This window comes from Anabas testudineus, chromosome 2 (genome assembly GCF_900324465.2).
Source record: "Anabas testudineus chromosome 2, fAnaTes1.2, whole genome shotgun sequence".
Taxonomy (NCBI): Eukaryota; Metazoa; Chordata; class Actinopteri; order Anabantiformes; family Anabantidae; genus Anabas; species Anabas testudineus.
The window spans coordinates 24,334,451-24,351,191 of record NC_046611.1 but is presented as its reverse complement, the minus strand read 5'-3'; the positions used below and the strand labels follow the sequence as shown (position 1 = coordinate 24,351,191).

Below are 16,741 nucleotides of genomic sequence, written 5' to 3'. Positions count from 1 at the left end.
TGCGTCCCCGACTGTTAGGCTTCGGCCTCTCCGGACGAAACCATGGCTTTCCCTGAGAGGGGTGATTGCGATTATTATAAGGTTATAGACACTGTAAAAATCGATCTAGTTAGAATAAAATTGTGATGCGTTATGTGCTTTAGCTTAGATATTAAAAATGTCAACTACCACAGAATAACATCAATGTCATATTAGTGTAACATAAAGCTAACGTCCCCCACGATTGCAATTGGGTGCATTGGTCTCACTCACTGTCATGGCTTCCTGAGACAGTGGACATTTAGCCGTGTGACGGTATCATAATAATTGAAGAATTACAATATTTCTTCGCTTATTAGAGTAGAAATACAGCTTCTGAAGTCTCGTTTTTTTGTGCACAGATAGGTCATCATGGCGGGGAGTAGCACTGCTCAGAAAACATGGGAGTTATCTAACAGCATGCAGGAAGTTCAGAGCATAGATGAAATTTACAAATATGACAAAAAACAACAACAAGAGATCCTCGCTGCAAAGCCATGGACAAAGGAGTAAGTACACAACAGTGAGGTACTAACTTTCGTGGTCGGATCAGATGTGTGTCGTACGTTATGTAGGAAAATGCTTTATTAATAGCTTGGTAGCTTGGCTCTAAACTAGCATAGCAGTTGTTTATCAGATTGTAGTACCGTTTAGCTAACTGTGTATGCTGTGCATTTGTCAGTGTACCTTTCCTCGACTTCACTGTATCTACTTAATATTATCTATATAATCCCCAAATCTTTTCCCCCACAGTCACCACTACTTCAAGTATTGCAAGATATCAGCTTTAGCCCTGTTGAAGATGGTGATGCATGCAAGGTCTGGAGGAAACCTGGAGGTGATGGGCCTCATGCTGGGGAAGGTAGACGGTGAAACCATGATCATTATGGACAGCTTTGCTTTGCCCGTGGAGGGCACAGAGACTCGAGTCAACGCCCAGGCTGCAGCATATGAATACATGGCTGCTTACATTGAAAATGCCAAACAGGTAAGATCTTGTCTTGATTTATGCTGTATCACTTCATCAGTAGGATAATAAACATGATCTGGCGGGTGTTCAGTATGCTGGATTAGTCAGAAGCAGACATCCCTCTCCCTTTTGTGCTTAAATACTTTCAAATGATTTTTCTATAATATTCACTGTATATCAATATTGTGTTAAGACATGTAATGTACAGTTATCTGTCTATATCCACATTATCACCCATTCTTGTCAACACCCACATTGTTCAGTATGGTCATTCATTTCTGTAAGAGGTTTAATTCAGATCATGGTACATATCACAGTATGCTTTCTGATATTTTTTTTACTTGGAATGCATTCAACATATTTTATTTCCGTTCTTTCAATTCTACTTATTTTAAGTGACGTAAAAAATAGTTAATTAACTGTGCTATTAGTATTCGTTTTGTTACATATAGACTGTAAGCAATAATGGTCAGTCGTTATTTTCTTAATACTGTCATTTTTATTGTTGAACATTAACTATGTGTAATCTCTAATCTCTCAGGTTGGCCGGCTGGAGAATGCTATCGGCTGGTACCACAGTCACCCAGGTTATGGATGCTGGCTCTCGGGCATAGATGTCAGCACTCAGATGCTCAACCAGCAGTTTCAGGAGCCTTTTGTGGCTGTTGTGGTAAGACAGGAAATGGAAAGAACTTTTAGTTCATGTCCAACATTTGGTTTACCATGAATACTAATTGCAGTCCATTAAAATAGTATTCAAGAAAGTAAGTCCTTTCCTTTCTAAGTATGGCAATACACATTAATGTGGGTGTAACTGAGAAGGGGGCAACCCTGTTGATGTATGTGCTGTAGGTTTCCATGTACCACAGATGAATATTCTGCTATTGCAACCACATATTCTATTTACACTTCATTTAGTTTAGCAGTTCTTAAATGCCATGGGCGTCATATAATTAAGTATGTATTTTCAGGGCACTGACAGCTATAGTAAAGGGTTTCTGGTGGCCAGATTTGAGTGCTCCCTGGAGGTTTGCATGACCCTGACTTTGTTTTCCTGTTCTACTGTATCTTGCTTCCTACAGATCGACCCCACTCGGACTATTTCTGCAGGCAAAGTCAACCTTGGCGCCTTCAGAACCTACCCAAAGGTAAAGTAAAGACTGTTATTACATACTATATGCTATGCTGTGGCATAACTGTAATATCAAAAAAATATATATACATATATATGCTGTTAATGTTTTCTGTTTCATTAGTTAATTCCTTATTAAAATAGGGTTTACCAGATTATGGTACAGAAAAGCCTCTTTGTGTTTTTCAGCTTTTCCTCTTTCTGTTTTCAGGGTTACAAACCCCCCGATGAAGGACCCTCAGAATATCAGACAATCCCTCTGAACAAGATTGAAGACTTTGGTGTACACTGTAAACAGTGAGTGTTTGTATATAGTATATTGCCATGCCGTCACTATATTGAATGCTTACATATTACAACATGCGGTGTATGTAAATTGGATTTTCAAATGTTTTACTTAATTGCACCACTCAAATGTTCTTTGTTGTGTATTTTACGATTGTATACTGTATGTAGCTCATGTCTTTGTTTTCGTTTGTTTTATTTAGGTATTATGCCTTGGAGGTAACATACTTTAAGTCCTCCCTCGATAGAAAGCTCTTGGAACTCCTTTGGAATAAATATTGGGTCAATACCTTAAGCTCCTCAAGTCTCCTTACGGTATGCAGCCAACTTCAAAAATCAAAATGCTTGCTAATTGTTTGACATTTTGATTTATGGTTAATTATTACACTATAACTCATAGAGACATGTGGTCACCAGCTTGTGATGTTGTGATTAATTGTAGCCTATTAGCAATGCTTCTTTGTTTATTGATTTTAGTAATAAGCTTAATTTAAAGTTTTTTTCACAGGGGAGATAAGTTGGACCCAACTCCAGTGGTACAGATACAGTTGTGGTTCACCATGGATCATCTCCTTTACCCCCAAAGTTCATTCTAAAGATTGAAAGCCCCTCATGTGAATTCCCATTGTGGTTGCAGTCACTCTGGCCCGAGCTTGACTAAACAGTCTAAATAGGCATCAGGCTTATCCAAACAGTTAGCTCTCTGGCATTCTGGATGAAGATGAATTGACTAGATGTCAAGAACGAGCTGCTCCACTGGTGACAGGCTTTGTCAGTTGCTACACTGTCACCCTAGTCAGGGGCCCCTTTTTCATTGTGTTTTAATTACCTTTTCCACTAAAAACACGGCCTCACCTTAAGCAAACTTTTCACTGATGTCTTTTCACTCACCTCAACATACAAAATGTTTCTACAGCTTTTTAGACACATTTGTTGCCATCCTGCAAATAATCTTGTTCTTTGTGAAAAATCCGTTTTGGCAAATTGTGCATGAGTTGTTTTTTGTGTGTGTGTTTGTTGGATGATCAGAACTCAGACTACACCACCGGCCAGGTGTTTGACCTGTCGGAGAAGTTGGAGCAGTCAGAGGCCCAGCTGGGCAGAGGCAGCTTCATGCTCGGGTTGGACACACATGACAGGAAATCTGAGGACAAACTGGCCAAAGCAACACGAGATAGGTAAATATTTATATTATATACAAAATAACTTTAATGTGAGTTTGATTTATTTATTCATGATAAGATCAATTTTGTCTACTCTCTCATTGCTTACTGTATATTATACATTCTAAAAAAATGTGGTTGATGGTTTTTATTTGCCAACTCAGCAGGCTAGTGCAGTTTTACAATAATAATAACAACCTTATCGTATATATGATATGTTGTTTTCATCACAAGTCAACAAATAATTTTAATTAAATTAGGCATGGGCAATTTATAATGTGAATTTTCAGAATGTTTGAATTCTTTTAAATGTTTAGTTTAGCACTACAACTAAGATTTATTTTACTATTGATTAATCTACAAATTTCTTTACTCAATGAATCAAACTGTAGTTTCCATAGAAAATGTCTTGTTTTATTTCACCAACAGTCCAAACCCTAAAGAGGTTTAGTTTACAGTGATCTAAAACGACAACAAAATTACTTCACTATCAAAATAGTTCCCAGTTAATTTTCAGTCAAATGACTAGTTGACGTATTTCACCTTCAGACTAATTTTATGTAATCTACTGGGTTTTAAAACATTCTGAATTATATATGGGCTGCCATGTAGCATTGATTAATTTTCCATTTTATAATTGTGTCTATGATTCAAACCAGCCTAAAGAGCTTCCAAACCAAACCTACTGGTCTGTTATTAATATTAGTTTCAGCTAATTCAAATTCAAAGATAGACGTAGTACTACACGACTACAAACAACACTTTCATTATTTATTGGTCTTGGAAAGCTGCTAATACAAGTGAAGATGCTCTGTATGCAGTTGGGGATGATTACTAATAAATTTTTGTTTCATTTTAGCTGCAAGACAACCATTGAGGCAATTCATGGCCTGATGTCTCAAGTCATTAAGGACAAACTCTTCAATCAAATCAACACATCTGCCAATTAAACCTGAACTATTAGCTGATTTAGATCTCTCTTGGAAATGTATTGTGCATGTGTAGCACCATTGGTTTATGGTTTAACTTCTAGGCATAGTATTATCTGTAATTCTTTCTCGGGAGGGATTTTTTTAAAATGACATTTCTTTTTTTTTTTTGTCCTTGGACTCATGCGAAAAATAAAAAATAAAGAATTACAAGTTCTGTATGTGGGTATGTAAAACTTTTTTTTAAACAAAATACCAAAATTGTATTTCAGCCTGTGTTGTTGTTGGTATATTAGAAATATTATTAGTATATTGTGACTGGTTAATTGAATGATTTCTCTGGTGTATGAGATCAATATCTGTCACCCCATATTTAGTCCTGTGTAGATCCAGTACAATATTCTTAAGGCGTGGAGTATTGCAGTGTAGTGCGCTTTCATCCCCTGGCTATTTTGACCCGTACACTCTGGCATCCCAGAATTTTAGTACACACCGTGATTGCAGTTAACACACAAGCTAACCCAGCACCAGTCAGTCACTCAAGTGTAGTCTGTCATAGCATTACATAATGGAACAACAAACTCAAGCTTCTGCATATGCTCAAAGGGAATCTCTGCGGAGTCACTTCTGCACAGTCCTGCAGCGCGGCCCGCTCGTCAGGTCGCGCTGTGGCTGTGATGCAGCGCAGGAACAGAAGCCGTACACACTGGAGTCTATTCACCCAACATGTCTGCTCTCCATCGAAGCAGACACTCACCAAGTCTGCTTCTTTTTTTTCAGACAGCTACTTTGGCCTGAGTTTGTGTCATTTCTTTTTTTTATGGTATTGTAATGGTTAAATGTGTATTTTTTTAATGTCATGTATGGCAGAGGAGGGAATCCCAGTGGGACACTGGGCATATCTGTTTTTTCTCACGTACATGAGCTTTGGCACTACTTCATATAATCCATCCATCCACCATTAGCTATACCCCGCTTATCCCTGCGGGTTGCTGGAGCCTATCCCTATGAACACTGGGCGAGAGATAGGTTACACTCGGGACAGGTTGCTAGTGAAATACAGGGCTGACACAAAAAGACCTAACCAGAGTACCTGGAGGAAATCCAGAACCCTCATGCTGTTAGCATACAGAGGCAACCACTGCCCCACCGTGCCCCCACTTCTATTATTTTTCTTTTTTTACCATTATTTAAGGCCTGTCTTAAAACGGAGGGTGGTCATAATTGTGGTTAAGGAAGAGGAAACTTATTAAATTATTTTTAATGTAATTTAGGAATTTGTATGGGTTTCCTACACACACATTTAACTGAATAGCTCATGTTTTTGTCAGATATTTTAAATGTATTACATGGATGACTGTCAGTGCAGACAAAGTATTCAGAGTATGCACTTCTAAAATAGTTTTACCTAATGCTTGCTCTTTCAGGGGTGATTTAAGAATCCGTGAAACATATTGAACTCGTTTGACATGTAAATATTGTGATTATCACCAGATGGACATTTGTATGCATGACTGAAGTTGAAATAGGAAAATGTATGTAAATTCTAATCAGCTCAAACTGTGGACAGCCAAAAATCCATTACTAATGTATTTTACTTTATTCTTTTAACATTTAGCAGTTTTCTAATTCCAGTGTGTTCCCCCATTACAAAAGCATTCACAGATTGCAGAGGAATGTTTCTCCTCTGCTGTCCACATAGAAAATAACAGGGTGGACGACTGGGTAATTTGACAGTGACTGATATGACAACAGCAGATTGATAAGGCTCATTAATAGCTACAGTATTTAGGACCTATACATGTAGATCAAATGACCCTCACAGTGATCGGGAGATGTTGTGTTTGGTTTGGCTCTCAGAAAAAATTTACCCCACACGTGTGGTACTGTGTGTTTATAAGTTCAGCCCAGAAAGCTGGAGGTGCTACACTTCCTCTTTGCCATATGCTTCTGCATAAGTAGTGGCAAGTAACTCCCTCACAGGAAACCAAGGTCATGACATGATATAGATTAACAATGCAGGGGTCACTGCAGAAGAGAGCAGTGGTGCTGATTTGGCTTGCTGCTTTGGAAGATATACACTATGGTTTGGAGAAATGTCATCTCAGCTGCAAAGACGGAGCAAGTCAGAAAATATGAACTGTGTAAGTTTTAGTCACTCTCATTTGTCAAACCGTAATTTATCTTATATTGGTTATTGATGATGTTCTACTAACATGGCTTCCGAAATAGTCTGAATGTTTGATTTCATGCCCCTTTATAGATAAATGTAATGATGTCATTGCTGCGTCAGTCTTCGCCATGTTGTTTCCATAGCAACACGATGTCCCAAACAAACCCGCCTAGCTTACTCGCGGTTCTCTTTGAAACTTATTTAGCGTCAAATATGTTCATATAGCGATAAAGCTCGCATTTCTAAATTCACTGCCGACAACGGAAGGTGAGAGAGTTAGGTTACACTTTTTCAAATACACCATAATTAACATAATTAAGACAACTACTCTGTGCTGTGTGTGTGACGATGGCTTACAAGCTAGCAATGAATGTAGCTGAACATTAGCTAAGTAGCTTTTATTTTTAATTGACAGCACTCTCCAGTTTTTCTTAAGCTGTGCCGTATCGATCTGTGCCTCATCTCCTGTAACCTTGGCCTGTTACATTGAGCTCAACTGTGAAAAAGACCTACTGTCACATCTCTGTCCGCCACTATCCTTCGGCTAAAAACAGTGACCGCTGTAGCAGCAGGTGATGTAACGTTATAGCTAGCTAATAATGCCCATTTGTAAAGTAACTCAAATCTAAGCGCAAACTTTCATACCTCAGTGTCAGGTCAAACTAATAAACCAGCCCCATGGGCACTGAATAAAAAGAAGTAGGGCGAGGTCTGCTCAGACTGCTTGGGGAATTGACCACAACTCTAATTACAACACAAATTGAGTGGTCACCCAACCTCTGGCCTCATACCGTGTTTCCTGGAGAGTTTGTTTTTATGCCTGAAAATAACCCTAATTGTGAATTGACAATTAGGTTTTAGGCCATTTCATTTGCTGCACAAGGTTCATCTTTGCCTGTGTGCTGTGTGTGATTACAAATGCAGGAATAATTTGGCATTAGTAAACTGCTACTCAGATCAGAACATTTGTTTGCTTGTTAAGGTCTGTTTCAGCTCAGGCGTGTCTACTCTTCCCCCCGACAGACAGCTTCAGTCGCTGCTGTGGGCTAAATGCTTGGCTGAAGCTGAAAAGGATCCCCTCTGAAGCAGTGACTGTAACGAGCCACCATGGTACGTCTAACCATAGATCTGATCGCTAAATCTAGAAACCACTTCAAAAAGAAAAGGGGCCTCTCCTTCCCAGAGTACCTCAAGACACTCACCCATCTTCACTTTTCCAGCAAGAACATTGAAGATATTGTAAGCACTCATAATTAACACTGACCTTTTTAAGGCTCAGTTTTTCTTACTCTTATGTGCCTCACTTTGTCACTTTACTTTCAGGGTGATCTCTCCATGTGCAGAAATCTTACTGTTCTTTACCTGTATGACAATCAGATCACACACATTTGCAACCTTGGGTTTGCCTCCAATCTCACACATCTCTATATGCAGAACAACAACATCACTCATATAGACAATCTCTCCAATCTGCAGAAACTCTCCAAACTGTAAGTATACAACTTAAACTGATTCTTGTGCTCTGCTGCAATACACATTTTGAGTCTTAGGTTTCATAAACATGAGCGGTTTTCCATCTTTTCAGGTACCTTGGTGGAAACAGGATTGCTGTGGTGGAGGGCTTAGAGCAGCTCGGTGAACTCAAGGAGCTTCATCTGGAGAATCAAAGGCTGGCACCAGGGGAAAAGTTGCTCTTTGACCCCAGGACTCTAGTCTCAGTTGCTGTATGACCTATATTTTTTTTATCAAATCCAGCATATAGATAGTATAAGAAAAATAGAGGATCCATGCTCCCTAAATAGGTTGCACTCTCTTAATTTCAAATTATGTTTTTTTTTTTTAAATAAAAGCTAAGATGAAAGGCACACTTTTTCTTCTATACACAAGGATATATGAGTGTAACATGATCACATCAAGTGTAAAAGATCTCAGATTTGTCAGAGGCAAGTGATCCATGTAAAAGCAGTATTGTGCTAGGTTTGAGGATGTCAAAGAGACCTCTGTTACTCTATATGGTCTGACAAATCAGTTACGTCTGTTTACTTCGTTTACTGCTGAGGCCATGGATAAACACACCAGAAGTCCTAGCTTCTTGTTTGTTTTGATAATTTAAAAAAATTGCTGTGCAAATTTAAAGAGTTCCAGCTTTTTATAAATGTGCCGTTACAGAACTTCAAACCGAAAGTAATGTTTAGCAACACCACTATCTAGAGTTTGGTTTGGACGTGATGCCGTCTTTATATTGCTAGTTCGAGCATAGAAAGAGGCCAAATGTAAATTCTTTATCTAAATCAAGCAAAGGAAAGGATGAAAAAACTCTAATGTGCATATTTATTTTGAGCACACACAATAATTCTGAAGTGCTTATAAAAACAATAGCCTGTGTAAATTTATGTTGGGATTTCTGCCTTTTCTTTCTTCTGTTACATATTTAGATAAAAAAAAATTTCTGTCTGACTTTGAATTCTTTGCACAGGAGTCTCTTTGTGTTCTGAATATCAATAACAACAACATTGATGACATCAGGGACATGGCGGTGCTGAAGGAGCTCCAGCATTTTTCTGCTGCCGACAACAAACTGAACAATATGGAGGTAAATATAGCTTTTTAAAAACTTAACTGAAAGTATCTGTGAAACCAGATTTTTTTTTCTGTAATGTGACAGAAGCACATACTGAATGTATCCCGTACAGTTTACAGAGCAAATGGTACCATGTCACATGGTATAATAAAGTCAACATACCGTTCATCGGGTCAGCATTAACATTGTTCTATAGCTCTCTGGAGTGATGTGTGAACTAATATGGAGAACAGGGTTCTAAAGACCTAAATCCTGCAAATCCTTCCATAGGTTCCCAGTCTCCATGACTCGCACAGGGTAAAAATTATTCAACGAATCAGTGTCCCGTGGGACTTTTCTCGCTGACAGCTTAAACAAGCACAAGTTTCTCTCATTCCTTGGGACGCTGATTTTTCCTCCCTGCCTTAGAATCCTCTATTTGATACCTTAAACCACCAGTACTTAACTTTATGGGATTCATCTGAGGCAGAGATATGATTTATGCTCACTGACCTCCTTGAAACATGGCTTGTTTTTGAGGCTCACTCTCTCAGGGCAGCAGTTTTTCTGTTTGAAATGATTAACTGAAAAGTTTGATGACTTCATTTAAAATTGCCTAATTCTTCTTTCTTTCTTCATTTAACACTATGATAGCACTTTATAATGGACCAAATAGCTAAGTCTCTATTCTTAATACATTTTCTTTGGAGAGTGATGATGCAGGTAATTGTACACGTCATTTTTAGGAGATAGCCTATAATTTATACAACCCGTCTGCCATTATTGATTCTTCTAAGACAGCACTCCAAAAGATCAATCCTTTCTTCTGCACCATTTGGTCAGAATTCAGAGGAAACATTATGGATTTTTAAAATAGATTATGACAGGCAGTCAGCCAGGGTGACAAATGGGGAGCATCTTCAGAGGCAGTTAGCTGTGCGCAGGGCAGAGAGGACAGGGGAATCGAAGTCCTGGTCAAATACAGGTTCATAACAGGCCTATCATTAGTCCAGAGGCGAGAGAAGCAGCCAGGCTCAGTGAGTATCCAGCCTTTGCTGTTCTCCACGCCCCCGCGTGGGGGGCAATTTGGCGCAGGGCTGCTCTTCGGTGAGGGCCTTCTGAGTGACGGCCCTGACACGTTCATTTATCAAAGCCTGGGAGCGCGCAGTGCTCAGGGGTCCCCTCTGAACTGATTGCAGCACGAGCTGGAAAAGTGGAAGCGCTTTAGCCAAGACAGGAAGGCAATGAACAATCAAGCGTGTCCAGAGAGTATTCATATTTCCAGGCTTGGATTAATGTGCCTTTAGATAAACATACAACTGCAGGCAACCCGCTGGAGGAGCCAGTCTCACACTGCCCCGGGAGAAAACATGACACCGGCGACACTGTTTATTAAAATAGACTGATGTGTTGTTTATGCACTCTCCATTGGCCCTTGTACTTCATATTACCACTCACTTATACTATGTCTGTACCACAGTTTTTCTAATGTTTGTCTTTGATTAGTAATCACATCATACATATTGATTAAAAGTCTGTTGTTTCTGTTTAGCTTTAGAGACACAGTATTGCCAGTATGCAACATCAGTGGATAAAATGAAAAAGCATCTAATGTGAATTTTCTCTTTTTGTGTCTTTTCAGGAGTTAGAGGATGTATTCAGCCACTGGCCTCAGTTGCTTGACATGAATTTGAGTGGAAACCCTGTGTGTAAAAGAACAAAGTACAGAGACTGCCTGATTACTGTGTGCAAAAGCCTTGGTAAAATATTATTAATTTGTTTTTGCTCAGTGGCATCTGAAATCTGAAAATGCACTTGAGCTTGAGTACACTTCATTTCTTTGACTTAACCGCGCTAATGCTTAAAATACACAGTTCACATTTTAAATTGTTTGAATTCCTCATGTTTGCAGAGGTTCTCGATGGAAGAGAAATTAATGAGCTAACCCGACAATTCCTTATTAACTGGAAAGCATCCAAAGAGGCCAAGAAGAAAATAAATAAAAAACACATGCTGCCCAGACCCTTGATCCCCTATCACATAACAAGTAAGACACTACATGTATGAATACTGTAACATCTTTGCCGACAATATTATTATTATCCTCTAATCATATCTCATGGGATCAGATATATTTTAGTAAATCAACAAGATTTCTTACAGTGATTTTATCTTTCTATTATTTATTGACTGCTGTTTCTAATTGCATAGTCAAATCTTTGATTTAATTACATGGATGAATTATTTAGGTTCATTTGACAACAATCCCATGAATAGCCATAATATTGCTACATAATCACATTAGTTTTTCAGTAATATTTGAAATCTGCTAAAAAATTTTATTTTCCAATTTTGTTTATATTTATCATTCTTCACTTTATTATGCTGCATTTTTACACATTTGAATATGTACTGACTTTGTTTCTATTCCAGATGACTTTAACACGAGTCTCAGTCCACATTCTGGTCACATCTACGACCCTGCTAACATGCAGCGGTGGAAGGCACAGCACTCTCTCAGGTCCAGTATCATAGTTCAGACAGATCTCAGTTAACACGAAGGAGAACACATTTTAACTGTTTTCATTTTAATATTAATGAAATAACTTAGGCATTAAATTCTTTATGTTATTTCTTCTGTACAACCAGCAGACATATGGAATTTTTGGATGAAATGTACAAATTATGACTGATGACAACTGAGAATAAATTTGATATCACCCCACATTCTGATCCATCCTACACTTCTCTCCAAAGTCAAGTAGTAATGTTTTAGATTACTTTTATTGAAAAGTGATACAAACATCACTTATTTTATGTCTCTCATTCTTCCTTCTTGGCCTATGATTAGTTATTTTGTGATCATTCTTTCTTGATTAGCAGTGTTGTAGCAGAGCTATCAATCTCTACTCAACATGTACTAAATTTTAGAACACACTGACTGTAGGGAAAATAGCTGTGACTGTTGACCTGCGAATAGTTGCTGTTTTTTCTCTGATCTCGTAGGGCGCGAACATTACAAATGCCTACAAGTGGACGCCTCGGCCACGTGCCTGTTCCAGCAGCTATCTGCAGTGGTGTGGATGCTTGAGACAAAACTACTGAGCCGAAAAACTCTCCACACTATAGGACTGACAGCTTTTTAGACACCTTAGTCAAAATGGCTGCGGCTCTTTCTCTTTTTGCTATAACTGTACATCCTTGAAACACTGTGACACCTCTTTAGAGTCATTATAGTATCCTTGACATTCAAAATGATCTAATCTGCCTTATCTGTTTTTTTTTTTTTATAAAAGAAAAAATATATTTAACATTTTTCTGTCACACTGTTTTTTAAGCGTGTGAAATAATTTGATCTTTATGTTAACTATATCTGCGTTGTTATAAATGAGTTAATAAGAATGAAACAGCCATGTTAAAAAAATAAAACAGAATGGTTTGCACACATTTATTTCCTTCAGTTTTACAGCTGGCTCATTCTAATAAAAAAAATTGGGGGTCTGGAGATATAAACAATCTATCCAACTCAAACTGTTCCTCGCTGATAGATCTACATTTTCTATGGTGTATGTAATTTTTCTTCCTCGTACATTTTGGCAAATAATTGAACCACAAGATGCAAAGTGGCACAATCTAAATGAGCACTTTGCCCTATTATTACAAGGCTTTACATTATCCAAAGCAAACAACATGTGCTTCTATTCAAACAACTGTGATAAATGATTCACTCCTCCTTCCTAACAATACGGATGTATGTATTGTCATCGTTGTTACTAAATGTTTGAATGAGTTGTAGGAGCCACGTGGGTGTGTAACCCCTGAAAGATACGGAGTAATTAGGGAAACAAGCTTACTTAACCTTTTTTTACTTTGCCTTATAATTAGAGGCCCGGAGCAATACTGTTACCCCATCCTTAAAAAAACAATGTTTATTAAGAACAGTCCGAGGATATACATATTATGAATAATTCCTTTCATTAATTTGCCGACATCTTCGTTTGGAGCCTTGGAAATCAGAGTGATTAATTTATGAGTCTCGCAAGAATTTCCTCAATGCCTGCCTGTTGATTGCAGTGCTGGAGTTTATTTATTAGCTGTTCCAATGAGCTTGCAACTCAAGTCACCCTGGCAATTAGTCAAATGTTTTACATATCACCTTACACTTGTCAGCTCGTCTGCATGGTCTATTGCAAATAGCGTTTTCATAGACTCGCCTTTATTTCTGACCACGACGAGCACATTTTTGAGATCATTGTGACTACAGGTCTTCCCATTCTCAGTTTTTTTGATAGGCTTATAAAGAAAATACAGTGTCGGGTTCGTAGCCAATTAGAGTGGGACATGGCCGATCGCATATCAGTTGAAGGAAAAGCGAGTCCTGCCTCTGGCGTTGAAAACGAGCCTCTGCTGCCCTCAGACAGAAAGAAGTGAAGAAAGGGAAAAGAGCAGTCTTCACAGGGAGAGCGTGTTACGGGCCGATGATTAATCACGTCGGAGTGAAACGCTCGTCCGCCGCTGCGTGTGTCCAATAAATGAAGAGCTCCTGAGACTTTTACGCACACAGGTGAACTTTTGGATGCGCGCGGAGCGACTGCTGCGCACGTTTTCTGCAGACGAACCACTTTATAAGGATAATTTGGACGTGAACCGGGACATTACTGCACTGAAGATAACACTCTCTGTCCTGTCGAAGCCCTCTTTGGACTGCCTTCATGTCGTTTTCCAGTACAGCACCTTGGAGAAACACCAGAGGTAAACCCCTGATCAGACCACCAGACTGAAACAGCTCGCACCACTTTGTAGCGACACTGTGTTTGTACCACCAGGTCTTCTGACAAGACACCGAACAGTCAGCACACATTCTGGGCTCTTTAGTGCTGCTGTCGACAGCTGTCATTGGGAGTTTTGAAGTTTTATAGTCTAGGAGTGTGATAATGTGCAGGACGCTGCAATTGGACTACAGACGTGTTCAGTAAAGGAGATCAGAGAACTTGAGCGATGGTTTAATAAATAATAGAAAGGCAATATTTTTCCGTATAGAATGAAATTTAAGTTGAAGATAATAAAGCAGCTCATAGCCTAGACTACAATAAATTCTAAGTTGTTTCTAAAGTCTTTGGAGTTAGGTACACGACTTAAATTGACTTTGAGTTCATGTCATTCTTCAGCTCTGTAAGTGCGTCCCCATGGTTGGAAGACAGACGCTCCGGATGGACAGCAGTAATTGTCCCGGGGCGGTGGTGGATGACAGCCCCGGATCCAGTCCGAGCTCGAGCCCCAGTCCAGACGGGCGTCGTCGGGAGCTGCAGCGGGCTAGGGTGCTCCAGACCGGCGGGCTTGGCGGCCGAGGACGCCCGGCTGCAGCTAATGCAGCGCGGGAGAGAAGCCGAGTGCAAACCCTGAGAAACGCGTTTCTAGAGCTGCAAAGGACTTTGCCGTCAGTGCCGCCGGACACCAAGCTGTCCAAACTCGACGTCCTGATACTGGCCACTACCTACATTGCTCATTTGACTCGAACACTACAAGAGGAAGGCGCGGAGGAGGGAGAGAGCACAAAACAAACAGAGGCGCTACAGTCTTTGAAAGGTGAAGGATACCTGCACCCGGTCAAGGTCAGTCAGTCATAATAAGAAGAAGAACAATAATAATAATAATAATAATAATTAAATAATTTTATTGATTTGATTAAAAACTAATAAACGAACAACACTTCTTCGCATACTGTAGATCTATATTAAAAAACTATCTATAGCCTACTCTTTAAACTGGGATGACTTGGCCTAGTCTATAACCGATGTACCCAATTTTAAAAGCATGTAACATCATCGTCAGTCGCCTTCATGTTGTTAACAAATAAAATGTCTTTGCAGAAATGGCCGATGCGATCCAGACTGTACGTGGGGGCGACGGGACAGTTTCTGAACACCACAAATCCGTCCGATTCAGAGAATCAAGGCCCATCATCATCATCCACCTCCCAGTAACAGGCTTAAAACGATTTCATATTTGCATGAGTTCATGCTGTTTTCCCTGGCAGCAGCATATGCTTTATGATTGCAGAACAATTAGAAACCAACTGATTTGACTTCCACTAAGCCCAATAGGAAGACATTGTAAATTAATATATTATGTGAATTTTATTGTATAAAACAGACGTCATGTGTTCCTGTTGTTATTTTGACTAATGTTGTTTGCTCGGCATTGTGCAGTTCCATACATGTCCCAGGTATGATATTTGTCCAAATTCCACGGGGTAATGTGCCCGTCATGCTTGAGGTGTGCACTTTTAGTTGAAACATTTGCACTAAATGCATGTGTGAGTAACTTAACATCTGTCTTGTGAAGTGGTCTGTCAGAGTCAACAATGGGGACTCTTCATCTCGTGTTCCTTCAAATTTTTACATGCATAGTTGTAAATGTGTTTGTGAATAAATGAATTCAGTGAAAGAATAAAAGTCTCTTAAGGTTTTGACGGTAATTAAAAAAACAAACAAAAACTAGTCAGTTAGTCCCATACAAAAAACAAACAAACAAAAAAACAACAACAACAAACAAACAAAACGAAAACGTAAAACAACACATAGAGAATACAGGGCATATTATTATTATTATTATTTTTATTTATTAGACCCTGTTGATAATTTATACAGTCGCTGTAAGTGCAGCTATGGCGCTCGCTTGTATAGACTAAATAATTAGATTTTTATTGTTTACATAACAAAATCACTACAAATCCTGGGTTAAAACCTAATATTGTGTAGATGCTACAATAGTCGAGTTAAAGTTACCCAGGACCGATGGATTGTTGGGACCCAGCACTGGTTTATTTACTCATCACCACTGGGTCACTGGATCAAAAGAGCCCATTTTCTTGGGTAATCTTCTACCCATAATTGAATCCATAATTGTGTGAGTAATAACCCAGTATAGTGAGATTTAATCCAGGTTTTTACGGCAGCAATATGAATGTAAACCTTTCCTATCTGCAGATTAAGACATCTAAAATGTAGCCTAAATGTAATAAATAAAGCATATTTGTCAGTCTGTGTCGTATTTATAAACGCAACCAATAATTTGTACAGAGGCCTAAATATAAGGGAAATTAACCGCCAACATTTAAAATTTAACTATTTATAGTTTCGGTTGAAGCAAATATATGTTATGTCTTTATATAACTTGTCTTTATTTGCTGACCTTTGTTGTAGGCTAGAGCTAGACCTGATTATCGCTTAACAAATTAGTTAAAAGTTAAATGTTCAGGGGGGAAATCACATTTTAATAGTAAAGTGAAGGCAGTAGCTATATCCTTATTCTAATCGGTCTGGAGGAAATCAGTGATATCAATAAATCAAAAATCCGTGTCTGTTCTATCTGCAGTAAACTCAAGAAAATAAAGAGAACAAATAAACGAGAGAATGGTTCATTGTTGTAGCCTTTGATATATCATGAGAGACCTGTTAATATATCCATGATTGCGGCTCATAAATGAGGGCGAGTTGGTGCTGACAGAA

General features: G+C 38.8%; 3 protein-coding genes across 8 annotated transcripts; all 3 read left to right on the top strand.

The window, feature by feature from the left end:
* Positions 1–193: 193 nt before the first annotated feature.
* Positions 194–4,703, top strand: cops5 (COP9 signalosome subunit 5). 2 transcript variants are annotated; one of them, XM_026364142.1, is made up of 9 exons: positions 194–294; positions 381–527; positions 772–1,006; positions 1,530–1,658; positions 2,071–2,136; positions 2,332–2,417; positions 2,609–2,720; positions 3,435–3,583; positions 4,428–4,703. In XM_026364142.1, exons 2-9 carry the CDS (start codon positions 391–393, stop codon positions 4,516–4,518), a joined length of 1,005 nt encoding a protein of 334 aa, XP_026219927.1. In that variant the 5' UTR covers positions 194–294; positions 381–390; the 3' UTR covers positions 4,519–4,703. The 2 variants fall into 2 exon arrangements, with proteins under 2 accessions (XP_026219927.1, XP_026219926.1); XM_026364141.1 differs by having other exon boundaries at positions 234–527.
* Positions 4,704–6,803: 2,100 nt separating this feature from the next.
* Positions 6,804–12,668, top strand: ppp1r42 (protein phosphatase 1, regulatory subunit 42). 5 transcript variants are annotated; one of them, XM_026364146.1, is made up of 10 exons: positions 6,814–6,937; positions 7,086–7,242; positions 7,694–7,909; positions 7,994–8,160; positions 8,256–8,394; positions 9,147–9,263; positions 10,873–10,990; positions 11,143–11,277; positions 11,664–11,751; positions 12,237–12,668. In XM_026364146.1, the coding sequence occupies exons 3-10, from the start codon at positions 7,778–7,780 to the stop codon at positions 12,319–12,321; spliced, it is 981 nt and encodes a 326-aa protein (XP_026219931.1). In that variant the 5' UTR covers positions 6,814–6,937; positions 7,086–7,242; positions 7,694–7,777; the 3' UTR covers positions 12,322–12,668. The 5 variants fall into 5 exon arrangements, with proteins under 5 accessions (XP_026219929.1, XP_026219928.1, XP_026219932.1 ...); XM_026364145.1 differs by having other exon boundaries at positions 7,653–7,909; XM_026364144.1 differs by lacking the exon at positions 7,086–7,242 and having other exon boundaries at positions 6,804–6,937; positions 7,653–7,909.
* A 1,170-nt stretch (positions 12,669–13,838) lies between these two features.
* Positions 13,839–15,592, top strand: LOC113164432 (transcription factor 24). Its single transcript, XM_026363734.1, has 3 exons — positions 13,839–13,982; positions 14,399–14,842; positions 15,101–15,592. Exons 2-3 carry the CDS (start codon positions 14,417–14,419, stop codon positions 15,212–15,214), a joined length of 540 nt encoding a protein of 179 aa, XP_026219519.1. The 5' UTR covers positions 13,839–13,982; positions 14,399–14,416; the 3' UTR covers positions 15,215–15,592.
* Positions 15,593–16,741: the final 1,149 nt, after the last annotated feature.